The 14,567-nt window shown below is 34.6% G+C and overlaps 2 protein-coding genes across 2 annotated transcripts; both read left to right on the plus strand.

Moving 5' to 3' along the window:
* Positions 1-5,153: 5,153 nt before the first annotated feature.
* On the plus strand, positions 5,154-7,471 carry LOC127834987 (uncharacterized). The gene is made up of 3 exons (XM_052361158.1): positions 5,154-5,492; positions 5,894-5,959; positions 6,862-7,471. Exons 1-3 carry the CDS (start codon positions 5,396-5,398, stop codon positions 7,119-7,121), a joined length of 423 nt encoding a protein of 140 aa, XP_052217118.1. The 5' UTR covers positions 5,154-5,395; the 3' UTR covers positions 7,122-7,471.
* Positions 7,472-13,160: 5,689 nt separating this feature from the next.
* On the plus strand, positions 13,161-14,362 carry LOC127834973 (uncharacterized). Its single transcript, XM_052361136.1, has 3 exons — positions 13,161-13,541; positions 13,645-13,710; positions 13,829-14,362. The coding sequence occupies exons 1-3, from the start codon at positions 13,265-13,267 to the stop codon at positions 14,317-14,319; spliced, it is 834 nt and encodes a 277-aa protein (XP_052217096.1). The 5' UTR covers positions 13,161-13,264; the 3' UTR covers positions 14,320-14,362.
* Positions 14,363-14,567: the final 205 nt, after the last annotated feature.

Genomic DNA, 14,567 nt, shown 5'->3' on the forward strand with positions numbered 1-14,567 from the left:
CAATCATTAATAAAGATTTTTATCAAATAAAATGTAAAGTATAAGTCTAGATATCCAAATAGCGCGAAATGTCCAACATACGCTGAACAACGCGAGCTCACCTGTGTCGTCTGCTTAAAATAATACATCGTGAGTATGGCATTAAAAAATAAATTAAGGTGAAATCACTGTTTGACACACTTTTTTGAAATAGCGTTTGGTTCGCGAATGCTTTACATTACAAAGTGAACTTATTAGAAATTCGATTATTATCGCATGCCTAACATGATGTACGCCCTGTGTTTAATTGTTCAGTAATTGGTCAAATTCTTCCAATAAAGGACCCTGTTGTTATCCGCAGAGGTTAAGGTATTGAAAATATTAAAAATCCTACCCTGCTGACACATAACTATTCGACAATAACAAATGCGCCGAAAATATATGGCACTGAGTATGAATTTATTCATCACTTTAGTGATAGAGGAGCGTGAATCTTTGGCAAATATCTGCACGACCACGATGCCTAATACGCCGTCAAGACATCCAACCACTTGGATGAAACCCGACCGGAACAAGTGTTAGCCGAGCTGGACGATGGAATACTAGGGATACCTAGTGACGGGTCTAGATTTTGGAATGTCACCAACAAATTACGCTTGCTTGGCGCAAATTCTGAGCGGGAAGTTGGTGATGGGGAGAACACACACCGCGAATCGATGTATTTGGTGGAAGCTGCATGCGGTGCACGTATATGTCCACCATACGTTGAAAACCACGAGCTAGCATATGTTAATGGCTCAAAATAATGCCACATGTGACTATTTGTATTATAGAACGTTAAGCAAAATCAGTGATCGACTTGACTGTAATGTTTATTTTTGAACAGCTTGATGTTAATGATTGCATTACGCTATTTACTTATTAGAACTTCGATGCTGTCATATCCGCTTTGCATATTACACAAACATAAGTAATATAAATTTAAAAAAGTAACATTTGTTTAATGTTATTTTTTATAGTAATACAAATTTAAAAAAGTTACATTTTTTTATTTTTTTTTAATTGTTCCAGTTCTATGCATTATTGTGTGTGTTCCATGTCTTTTATTCCTGTATTGTATTTGAATAAATTTGGTCACTTGCATCAAGTAAAAAACTTTGTAGTTTTAATCAAAATGATGTCCTGCTGATTCAGTTGTTGTTTCTATTTGATACATTAAAAATTTTAAATTTCGCGTTTTGTGGTGATTGGGAAAAATGAACTTTGTTTAGGCTTGTTGGTCTTTTTTAACAAGAGTTATTTAAGGATAATCGATGATCATTAGAAATTTTAGTAAGAAAAAATCCTTACATATTTGTTTGTTGGGTTAGTCCAAATATATTACTATGAATTTATGTTGCCATCGTTCGACCTATTTTTAATTTATAAATTTTCCTCACCATCAACCATGTTTTCTCTTTTTATTGGTTATACGCAGGGTGGATTTTGTACACGATTGTATAATATAGAATGTGTTCAGACACGTGCAAACATTGAAACAAAAGGGTGATTTATGATTGTATCTGTTCTAGAAGGAATATATGATGATTTTCAGAACCATTGAACTTGCTTGATTTGATAGTAACACGGCATTTACCCTAGTTTAAATCGTGTTTCCTTTATTTAAATGACGTGCATCATATAGACAATTGGTAACTTTCTTTATATAAAAGATTAGCAGATGTTTACAATTATTTGTCATCTGATAATGTTTCTGGAAGATGCTTTTGTCCTTTATAAAATAAACAGGTTTTGTAGAAACAAAAATTGAAATGTAAATTATGAACAATTCCATAAATGTCTAAGCATGCTGCATTTCATCAGCCGCAAAGGTGTCCGTCTTTATCCAGGAACACCCAATATTTCTACTACGCAGTAACGTTTGTACGGGGGCTAATTTAATACATTCAACACAGCACTACTCGCAATGAAATGCACGCAGGTACCATCTGAATGTCAAAGTATTATTTCTCATACCAGGTATAATTGCACAAAATTATGCGAGCTTCGATTATTTTGTACACACAGTGGTAAATAGTTTATAAAAAATATTAAAGATCGATAAACTTATTTTAAAGATCGGTAATTAAACTATTAAACTTAGAATTGTTAAAAGTTGTGGAGAATTAACATTCTGTATATAGGGCCAATGCTATTAAACTTCCAAATTATTATTTTGAAAAAAAAAACCCCAATACAAATCGCATAAGCATGATACATATAAAACACCCGATGACATGTCTCCCAAGTTCTCATTTGGCGACTTTTTAAAGAGTGCTTTGAGTTTTTGCGGAAATCAATGACGCCACGTTGCACCGAACTAAATGTGAAAAGCGAAATGATGGTGTGCAAACTATGTACTTACCTGCTTAAAGTACTTAGATCAAATTATAGGGCATAGTTTATAGTTTATGTTATTTTAAAGTTCGTCATTAAATGCTATAAATCGCAGCTAAACAGCCTGACTATATTATCAACAAAGATTTCAACAATGACTATGAGAAAAAAATTAATCCCGATGGATTTCAACCGATATATTTTCTATTACAAGGGTAATAACCTTTCAATTTCGGCCATTCGCACTGTTATTTTCCGTCATACATGTTATAATTAAATAGAAACTCCAATGGTTGTTATATAATGTAATAAAAATCAGCAACACACTTAAAAGTATTCATTATTTTTCGTGTGTGGCGCTTTATAATTTTAACAATGCCAGATAATGATAAATAATGAACGACAATTTACATTCAGTATGTGCCTTCCTTCTTAGAGTTATTTCGCTTCCTAGTGAATAGCGTCCATTTATCTTTGGATCTGTGACAAATATTGTACGTTTGCTATTCCTTAAATATGTGAACACGTTGCTTTCAAGTCATATTTTGAAATTGAGGAGAAGAAGAAGACCAATTGGGGGGGGGGGGTTGAAGGTTTAATGTTAAAAATATATACTTCTGTGCACATAATTAGCTGAATGCTTCTAGTTTTAAATTTAACCCCATAATGAAAAATATAAAAACAACGAAACACATCAGTTTGATCTGTTTTCATGAGTTATTATACATCACCAGTGTAATGAGATTGTCCACGGATGTTTACAGTTAGTGACGTTTATTGAAACAGCTCAGCACCAATATTAACCTATTAACAATTAATGCGAAGGTTTTGATGGAGCTTTCGAACACAATGACACAGGTTGTATTATTTTCTTTGTCATTGCTGCGTGTTTGAGTTTGCGCCGTGTCGGAATTATTGGAACGTGGAACGTGGTCTCTTGCCCTTAGTAAGGGTTCAATCATAAAGTTTGTATTGTGCGGTGTGATTCTCTTTATGTAAACATACAATCTTAAAGTTGTCATACGCCCTTTGTGAAAGTTTTACATAAGCAAGAGTGATGTGATATAAAAGGGTTCGTCAACATGTTCCCAATTTTGCATAAATCATGCTTATCATATTAAATTTATGTTAAGTCTAGAATTGGAACGTTTCAGCATAATAATAGCACTGGGCCGTTTATAGGGGCCGTCCAACGTTGTGGTAAATTGACAAAATTAAAAAAGTTGTTTCAGATTCGCAAATTTTCGTTTTTGTTATGATATTTTTGAGGAAATAGTAATACTGACCACTTACAATACTCTTAGATATCCATTATATGAATCTTTTGACGATTTGAACACCTGAAAATTAAAAAGCGTCGTGCGACGCGAAACGATTGAATAATTTGTTCTGTTGTTGTTGTTATATTTCGGGAAACTACGAGGATTGCTTATATAGGTAAAACATACATCCGGTCTAAGCATGAGCATGGATGGTCCAGTGGTCTAGGCGGGAGGCTTTTTACTCCAGGACTCCAGGGGTCAGTGGGTCGATCCCTGTTGAGGGTTACTTTTTTCCATTTTTTAAATTGTATTCTTGTCTTTTTACTGGATATTTTTAGGTCTAATGTTTAAATTTATCAATATAAAGCATTTAATGACATGCTTCAATACATGCCAAAATCTGCTGGACGTCCCCTTTAATACTAGCGTATCACAGTGAATTTAAGATCGCTAGACACACGTGATTAACCGGTTTTGCAGATAAGGCGGCTATATCAAGATAGTCCCGTGCGCACTTCGTACCTAGCACATTACTTTTCCGTCGCCAGTAGAGTAACCCTCATTTTGCCAATATACGATAGCCTAAGTACATACACAGTTTTGTCATTCGCATTTCCAATCAATTTATATCATTAGTATCCCATAAGTCAAACCGGATAACAACGGTGTTTGTATGGAATCCGCACCGCTGGATCTGCAGACCAATGGGCCGGACCCTTCATTATAATTTTGCAATATTTTAAATTGTCTTCACCAAATGCCATCTGAACCTTTGCATTAGCTTGTTTACATTCTGATACAATTATGGATCGCCTAATTTGGAAATGAAGTTTGTCTTTCCAAAAATCTTCAAGGTATTTCCTCCTTTGTAGCTCGTAATACATTAATACGAATTTTTGCTAACGGGCGAGTGTGTATCATACGAATCATTGCACACTGATAATCATTTCGGTTACAAACATTACAAACAAATATATATAGAAATTCCGAATATTCTATTGTTATATATAGTTCTCAATATAAACAAGAAATAGGTTGACTAAAGATATACAGCATATTATGTAAATATTTATGAAACAATCATTGAATTATACACGTATGTATATTTTGATTTGGTGTTTTAAACGTGTATAGTTTAGAGCGCAGTCTTCGTTTATTTCTGCTCGCATTTATTGTTAAACACATACATTGATATGTTAAACAACTGTGAAAGTTAAACAAACCTGCATTGTAGAAAGTTAAGAAAAAACGCTACAAACAAACTACAAAGGAATGCCCGATTTAAACCCTCAATAGATACGAAGTAAGATGGCACCAGTAGATTTCATTACCTAACACACATCCAAATTGTATCCTCTATAATTAAAACTGCTTGTCCCAAATCCAGGTCTTACATCCTCCAGTATTATGTTTACCCATCATGTTGGTTTTGACGATGACCCAGCTTTTAAACCACCTTATCTTGATTCATACCGAACGACCTTATCTGCACAACAATGGAGTGGTATAATTCTTACAGACCACATATAAACGTCTGATAGTAGAAACATTTTAGCAGACTTTGCGATGGAATAAAGTCTAAATAGGTCAGGCTGCTTATCATCTCCTATAACCTTATGCGAGCCCGAATTAATTTTATTTCTCTCAACCCGCCGAGGCACGCACAACCAAAACATGACATTTAGGTTCATATACAGATGGGTTTTAATGTTCCTGATGCTACGTTTGAGCAGCTGTAGGAAGGAAAGCGCAGACTTGTGCTTCACAATGAGGTAGACATGGCCGCTGCCATACAGACATTGACTGAAAGGATTGAGCAGTTGGAAGTTCGACATGAAACCGAAATACAAGCTCTGAAAGCAGGATCCGTTGGCGGTACGTGTTTTGTAACAACGCATAGCAACAGATTTTGAAGCATTGTATTTGTCAAAGTCTGCGTGTACGATAAATACATGCAAATAAATATAACTTCATAACAATTTGTATTTATTTATACTTTTTTTTCATTGAGTGTACAAATACATTGGCAATGCACTTTTGTATTATGGTTATACAACAACTTAATATAACGCAAGAGTAAAAGTAATTCTTGATAGTCTTGTTGTTCGTCACTTCAATGACAATATGCTTTCACTTTCAAATATATTACAAGATTTCTATTGCTTCCCGATAGGGCGTGTAATCGCTTTTCTATCCATCTTCTGAAGAACGACGCAGTTTTATCAGGTACAGTTCATTCGAAGTAAACAAATCATATACGTAGGTTTTATTTTTAGGTTCAGTTTACACCAGATGGGGAAGAACAACCTGCCCTCAGAACGGAACAGAGCTCGTGTACGATGGTAAATATATCTTTTGTATTACAAATGATTTTCTATTTGTAAGCATTAATAGGAAGTACATTGATAGTTCGTCAAACCATATCTTTTAACAATATCAATAGTGTCATTCAACATGCATTGTACTTAATCGTGTATCTCGTTTTCTGACAATTTACCGAAAACAACTTCCGAGTTTAATGTTGTTTTATCATTTCTTCTGTGTCTGTTATGCCACACGTAGTCGTTGATATTGTCGATGGTTGAATTCTTTTGGGAACCATGTGTCAAATATCTGACCTTGGAATACACCAATGAAATGGGCTTTCTTAATTAATAATTTCATATTGCTTCCTGCAACAAATTATTGACCTTGAAGGGTTTTAGTTAATCTAAATGTTTAACATTTATTTGAGCAATGAAGTTATAGATGCTATATGGAATTGCACTTCGTTCCGCATTGTAGTTTATAATAGAATATCAATTTAAACATTCAGCTAATATATACCTATTTTCAAAGCGGTTTAATAAGACTCACCGTTGAATGCAAATGGCATATGCTTTACGTCTTTTTTATTTTATTTAACATTTCTCGATTACATTCATATAATGATTAAAAATTGTGAGAATACAATGTTGGCGTCGAAATCATATATACTCGCTTTAATACAAATACGATTGAACCATTTTTTTCATATAAAGGTTAACACTTGTACAATAAACACATTTTTACATAAATACATTTTTATGTTTAAAATAACACAAATAAATCGAATCAAGTTTGTTTTAAACTATTTTTTAAATTTAATTAATTTTTTTTTTTTTTAAATTTAAGAAATCTTTCCATACATGACTTCCATACATAAATATAATGGCAGTTCTTTATTCTTAAAGCTTATTATTAACATAATTATATATGTTGGCAGGTTTCACGGCAGGAAATACCTACGACCAAAATAGAGCTGCAGATTACATTTGTCTTTCGGGTGATCCGATATGGGGTGTGTATAGTGATTCTCCTCTGACATATTCACCGAAGATATACGGAACTGAATACGAAATGCCTGAATATAGTGCAGGGGGTACCAAATTCTTCGGAAGCAATATGCACGACCATGATGTCCCATGCGCTGTGTGCAGATCCAGCCGCCCAACCACCGTGATGATTCCCGGTAGAAACCAGTGATACCCGGGCTGGACGATGGAATATGCAGGCTACCTGGTATCTAGTCTAAGTGAACATGTATCACCGACTAATTACGCTTGCCTTGATACTCAACCAGAAGTTGAACTGGGAGATGCTGAAGACAAGAATGGTAAAGTGATGTATATTGTGGTAGCAGCCTGCGGATCTCTGAAGTGTCCACCATACGTTCAAAGCCGAGAGATCACATGTGTTGTTTGCTCAAAATAACCATTTCATGTCGTTTTGTAACTTCGTATACAGCTAATGGGCTGAGATGCATATCACCAGTTTGTTTTGTCAACGCAGTTATTATATGATACTTAGCGAAAATAGAAAACATATACATTAAATATCGCGTCCGTTTGATCTTGAACTTTACTGTGTACTTTGGAGTGCTATTGTTTCCTCGCATGTCTATGCAGCATTCTAATTGCCAGCCGTTATAAATAACTACCAACTTGAATAAGATTCGATAAAGCAAATTGACTCTCGCATTAATAACATAATATGTACTTCTATTAAATCTTAGAGTGTTAAACTGCTTATCGTAGTTGAATGCACGTTATAATGTAATAAATAAAGTATAACATGTGGATACAGTATCTCAGTCACACGCAATCAGAATTGAAAACTTGCTCAAGAGCAAACAATGAATAAAATAAAAACTATTCTTGTTGTTGCACTTGTGTCGTAGCTATCGGTAAACCTATTACTTAGGTTTGATTATTTCATTGGTTTATTAAAACTGAATAATGAAATTTGAGCGTAAATATGTTTTTTTTTAAATATAATTTACTGCATACAAAATAATCAGACCACTCTGACATCACATTATGCGTATGCTATAAAAGCAAAATGTCTCAATTGAATTTGTTCACAGTGAGGAAACAAGACGTAAATAAGTCATACTTCTATTAAATGATAGTAACTAACTGCAATATTAACAGATCAAAGCGTTAATATAGTACTCGCATGTAACATACGTATGCTGCATACATTTTTATACATGCAATTCTTACATGTACATGCATGAAAAAGGTGTCATTTAATTTGATTCAATTCTGTAACTAAGATCTCGTCCACAATTTTGACGAATGGAGGGAAGGACGAAACTCAGACCGAAAGTAAGCTCAAAAAATGTGATAATAAAATCACAACTTTTTACAACCACACAAACTGAACGGCATTGCACATACCATTCGTAAGTACGGAACAAAGTCATCCACTTCGTAGAGGGTAACAGTTTCAAAACAGCTTCTCACCTCGTTTAATAAAACTTGAAATGATAGCTGGTATTTAATTCCGTATTCATTTTCAAAGCGATAAGTTATAACTTTAATCATTCGAACATAATAGTTTACCTGTATATTTTTAACTTCGGTTGTGTAAAAAAAATCCTAGTGGTGAAGGTAATGTAAATATTATAAGCTTTTATAATACATGTACCGTATGCGACCATCGTTGATGCGTTGCCTATATCACCAACGGCATAATATCCAATCATTGGAATTATTTTCGTTCGATCGGGAACAATGACGGTTCTATGGTTTTCGATGTGTGGTTATATGGTTCTTATCGCAATAGAGTGGATATCATGTACGTCTGACAACAAAAAGTTGGTTCTGCACAGTTACGTTGATATGGCAGCAGCTATTCAGACGTTGACTTCACGGCTTTGAAACGATGTCTTTACAAATGGTCCAGATTACCGCGCAAAACCGACAACTGGAATCGGAAGTTCAGATGCTGAATGCACATAACGGTCAACTTGTAGAGGACGTTCAGAGATTACAAACACAGAATAGCCGAATGGCCTCGGACTTCCACATATTAACAACACAGAATAGTCGACTGGTATCGGACGTTCAGACTTTAAAAACTACGTCGTTTGCTGGTAATTGTAACTGCTGAAACAGTTTTATCACCTGGCGATAATATTCATGTATATATTATTTTTCTAATTTATATAAAAGATAAAGTCATATTTGCAGATAGTAATGTATAATTGCATATATATGGCAGGTTCGGTGTTCACAAGATGGGGGCGAACAACATGCCCGCAAAACGGATCAGAGCTTATTTACGCTGGTAAAAGTTTTTTTTTATAAAGGTATATTTTGGAATATTTAAACTGATGCATTGAGCAAGTTTAATAGGTGCGTTGAGTTATTTGGTTGTTTTTAAATTATGATGATCATTATCTATTTCTAAGGGTATACTGGCGGAAACACGGCCAACAAAAATGGGGCTGCCGATTACATTTGCTTGAGCGGTGATCCACTATGGGGCGTATATGATGATTCTGCTCAAACTAACGCGCTGAAAATATATGGGACTGAGTATGAATTTTTTGCACAGTTCAGTGATGGTAGAGCGCGGTTCTTTGGTCAAAATCTTCATAACCATGATGCCCCATGTGAAGTATGCAGATCCAGTCGCCCAACAACTGCGATGATTCCCGGCAGAAACCAATGTGATCCGGGCTGGACTATGGAATACTGGGGGTACCTTGTGTCTGGTCTAGATATCCAAATAGCGCTTTCAAATTACGCTTGTTTGGGAAGTTGGGGATAGTGAAAGCAAGAACCGCAAATTGATTTATTTGGTAGGAGCTGCATGCAGTTCACTTAAGTGTCCACCATACGTTGAAAACCGCGAGATCACCTGTGTCGTCTGCTCAACATAATCAATCGTGAGTTAAATCCCTGCTTGTCACGCTTATTTGAAAGAGCGTTTGGTTCATTTCCAAGTGTACTTATTAGAACGTCGCAACTGGCACGGTTGTATTGCATGTTAAACAAACACAAGTTAATAAAACACGGTTACATGAATTCAAAACAGTTTGCGAAATGATTATTATTTTGTTGTTAATTGTTCAAGTTTTTATTTGATCTGCGCCATGTTTGTTATTGTTCAGCAATTAGTCAATTTCTTCAAATAAATGACTTTGAAGCTATCCCTTAGGGTTTAAGTATTAAAAATTTAAAATATTAAACCCTCTTGACGCAATTGCCGATCCTTTTTGTTAACATTTACATACTTTTTCTTCTGTTTTTTTTTTTAACATAAAAGATGCATGAAAAAACACACTATTTTTTGCAGTAAATATTTTTAGACAGTGATGTTACACACCTCGACTAAGTTTAACTTGTTTTGTGCCAATTAAACATACATCACTATAAAGTTATTTTGCTTTCGCCCGACCTATTTTGAGTTTATAAACCTTCTTCACACACAACAACCACCATTATTTCTCTATACAAAAGTTATTCGAAGGAAGGATAAGTCTTAATAATTAAGTACTAGAACTTTGTATTTCACCAGTCGCAAAGGTAAACGTCTTCATCCAGGCACACCCAGTATAGCGACTTAACAATGTGGTTTGTACGAAGGCTGAGTAAAGACATTGACGGAATCACTACTGTCAATTAAACACATGCATATTTTATCTTATTATAAAGGCATATTCCTGGAACAATTGGATACATTTCTGCGAGCATTGGATTATTATTGTGTGTGCACACTGACACATAATTTATCAAAAGTTCATCAGATTATGATTAACCTGTTTTAAAGATCGGTAATGAAACTTTTATGAGAATCGTTTTTTCCGTTGATTTTATTCTTAATTGTATTCTTAATTCCTTATTATGCGTCTTCTAACAGTTGTATTCTTCGTAACCAGATATTAAACTATGCTCCCGCTGCGGTTAAGTATATTCTAACTTAATGTAATAATCGGTAACACATGCGCTCTTGTTTAATCTATTTCCAGACTTAATGACCTGTGCAATGTGACCGCGCAAGAATAAGTTGACATCGGTCGATGAATGGAAAAGTGAAAGATTTGACAACAATCACGTTTAGTACATTTACATCTCTTTTTCAATATTTCAGCTCAATATATCACCTTGGTCGTTAATTAAGCCAATTGTTATTGTGTCAGTTTACAGCTCGGGATTAAATATAATAATATTTTAGGAATAAGGTGTTCTAGCTTGACCTTTGATCTTGAAGTCTGACTTGGTCTTAAAAAGGAGCAATCTAGACGCTGTTGTTTGACGCTTACATGTATTTAGGGCAACATAATATCACATTATTTCAAAATCATTTAGCTATTAATGGTTCTCGAAACTAAGCTAGTGAAAACAGTTAGAACCGTTGAGCCTAACATTAGCGACTTATTGCGATTGGCTTTTTTGCTAACATTTAACCCAAAACAAAACACAGAAATGAATTTCTTAAAATCTCATAGAAATCCCGTATATTACGATATGAGTAAAATATTTCTACTGAAAAGAAATACAAACGCAGCTACAAAGTAAGACGTCATGACCATATATAGAAAGTCTCTTACACTCCATGTCTTCTCAGGGATACGGCTCGGAGACTTTTTAGTTGAAAGTTGATTAATATATTTGTATTCACAGCGTTTATTTAACTGAAAATAGCTGGAAGAGTAACCATGGCGTATTATCACCAATATTTCCTTTTGAAATATTGCACTATCTTTCTGTTCATTAAATTTTAAATGATAATTAGAAATTACTTGTATTTGCATTAAAGAAAACTGCATTTGTAAAAAGGAACACATGGTTTTACAAAAGTTAAAACAATTTATTAACTCGTATTTTTACCAATATGTGTTTAATTGTTGAAGAAAACTATTGCTATCGTGTAATCAAAACGTGTATATTCATAAGCATATATGGAGAGATAGAGGCTCCTTTCAAACGCGATTGCATCAGTTGTATTATTCGTTTTTGTTTGATTGTTTTCTTTGTGTGTAAGAATGTTTGGGACTTGGTCTCTTGCCTTAAATAAAGGATCTAAAGCAAAAGTGATGTGTTATAAAATGGATTGTAAAACTGTTATTGTTTTGTCCACAATTTTACTGATCATAGTAAAGTGATTAGTGTAATTTTTAGAATAGGATCGTTCTAGAACAGTTATAGCCTTAGACGAATTAATGCACAGCGTCGCAAAAGGAATTTAGGGTTGCTTGGCTTAGATATGGTCAAAAAACATTCCAGTGTAAGTAAAAAATTAACTTATGCAAACTTAGTATTATCACAATATATTCATTGAAGAGCGCTTATCCTATAAACGTGTTGGTCATGAACTAATTATGACAATTTTTTTCTTAAAAAGCTTACGAAATAACGGTTTGGCAGGTAGGGTGGGCATTTCAAGGTACCGTGCGCATCTTGCACCACGCACTTCAGCTACCCATATTCGACACCGCTATCCCGCATTCGCCATTCTGCGAAAGCATCAACACAAACACAGAAATGTCCATTGAATCTCCAGTCACTATATATTAAAAATATTTTATGGTAGTAACCGGATAGCACAGAAATCATCACGGTGGTAAGTCGGATCTGGATCTGAGACGATACACGGGGCGTCGTTTTGATTTATGTTATCGTGCACATTTAATCGTAAAAGTATGTTATAATAACCCTAATTGTTTGATAAAGTAAATACCTCGCTGTAAAAGAAAATCACAAACATGTTTGTAAATTACAATTATTTGTGTATCATAAAGGATTATGCCAAGTGTTCTAGAACACGCTACATGTTCTAAAACACTATATGTTCGCAATAAACACTCATGAGTCCATCTTAAATATAGACATGTATTAAAGCAATGCAATTTCCGTCTTTTAAAGTATTTATTTATCTGGTAACAATCTTATATCAATAAGATCACTAAGGACTAATATATATAAATACCAAAAAAAGATGCATCATGCACAGACCGAATGACTGCGGATGACGTTAATAGGTAGTTAATATATTAAAACAGTAAACGAATACATTTATCGATCATGATAAACATTCAATTTCTTGACATTATTCCTGTCATGATATATCACATCATGATTCATACTAGCAACATCATACTACTGAGCTATGCTTTTGTTGTTATATGGAAAAAATGGCGAATCTGCTTAAGATACCATTGAAAAGTCGTCTTTAAAATCAGACAAAGATAAGATTTACACACAGTGAATATGGGTCAAAGTCAAAACAGTGAAGGGCTTCAAGATAATAGCAAAATCAATTCACAGCTTGTGTCTTATCAAAAATGTCTTAAAGAATCGTGTCAGTCTTTAGTTGAACTATTCTTTCAAAGGAGAATGACGGTTTCGCGGCTTGTAATGTGTGGTTATATGGTAATTGTCGCAAATTGGGGAATATCATGCACTTCTGACAACAAAAGGTTGGTTCTGCACAGTGACGTTGATATGGCCGCAGCTATTCAAACGTTAACTGCACGGCTTGAAGCGATAACAACAGAAATGGCACAGCTTACTGCGCAAAACCAGAAACTTGCAGCGGATGTTCAGACTCTTAATGTACAAAACAGTCAACTGGTATCGGATGTACAGACTCTGAAAACTACATCGTTTGATGGTAACTATTGAAAATATTGTTATTAACGGCGATAACGCAGAGATACTTATTCGTTGATATATTTGAGTAGGAAAAAAACTTATATCATTATATATTTTGTTAGGTTCGGTGTACACAAGATGGGGGCGAACAACATGCCCGCAAAACGGATCAGAACTTATTTACGCTGGTATTTTTTTTTAATTTATATAAGTTAAATATTGTGATTTAAACTGATGTATTGAGTAAGTATAGCATGGATTGAATTATTCATATTAATTAAACTATAATCATCAATTTGTTCGTAGGGTTTTCTGGTGGAAACGCATACAACAAGAATGGAGCTGCCGATTACATTTGTTTGAGCGGTGATCCATTATGGGGCGTATATGATGATTCTGCTCAAGCATATGCGTTGAAAATATATGGAACGGAATATGAATTTAGTTCCCAGTTCAGTGATGGTGGAGCTCGGTTCTTTGGCCAAAATCTCCACGACCACGACGCCCCATGTGCTGTCTGTAGATCCAGTCGCCCAACAACCGTGATGATTCCCGGAAGGAACCAGTGTTACCCGGGCTGGACGATGGAGTATGCGGGATACCTTGTGTCTGGTTTAGATATTCACGCAGCCCCTACAAATTACGCCTGCTTGGACGCCAATTCTGAGTGGGAAGTTGGTGATGGAGAGAGCAAGGACGGCAAACTTATGTATTTGGTAGAAGCTGCATGCGGTTCACTTAGGTGCCCACCATACGTTGAAAACCGCGAGATCACCTGTGTCGTCTGCTCAAAATAATGCATTATGATTGTATTTTTAATAAAGGAAATATTTGGGGAAATCAGGATTTGACTTTTATGATCATGCTTATTCAAAACAGCACACGTAAGCTTGATTGTTCAGTTTTGTTTAAGATAACATTTATCATGGTAACATTTATTCAAATACGTTTGCTTAATACTGTATATATAGTTTAATATTTATCAATTAATCACAGTGGATCATTATTGTTCTAGGTTATGTTCACTCTAGTATTTCAAATTTGA

This window comes from Dreissena polymorpha, chromosome 6, assembly GCF_020536995.1.
Source record: "Dreissena polymorpha isolate Duluth1 chromosome 6, UMN_Dpol_1.0, whole genome shotgun sequence".
NCBI classification, from domain to species: domain Eukaryota; kingdom Metazoa; phylum Mollusca; class Bivalvia; order Myida; family Dreissenidae; genus Dreissena; species Dreissena polymorpha.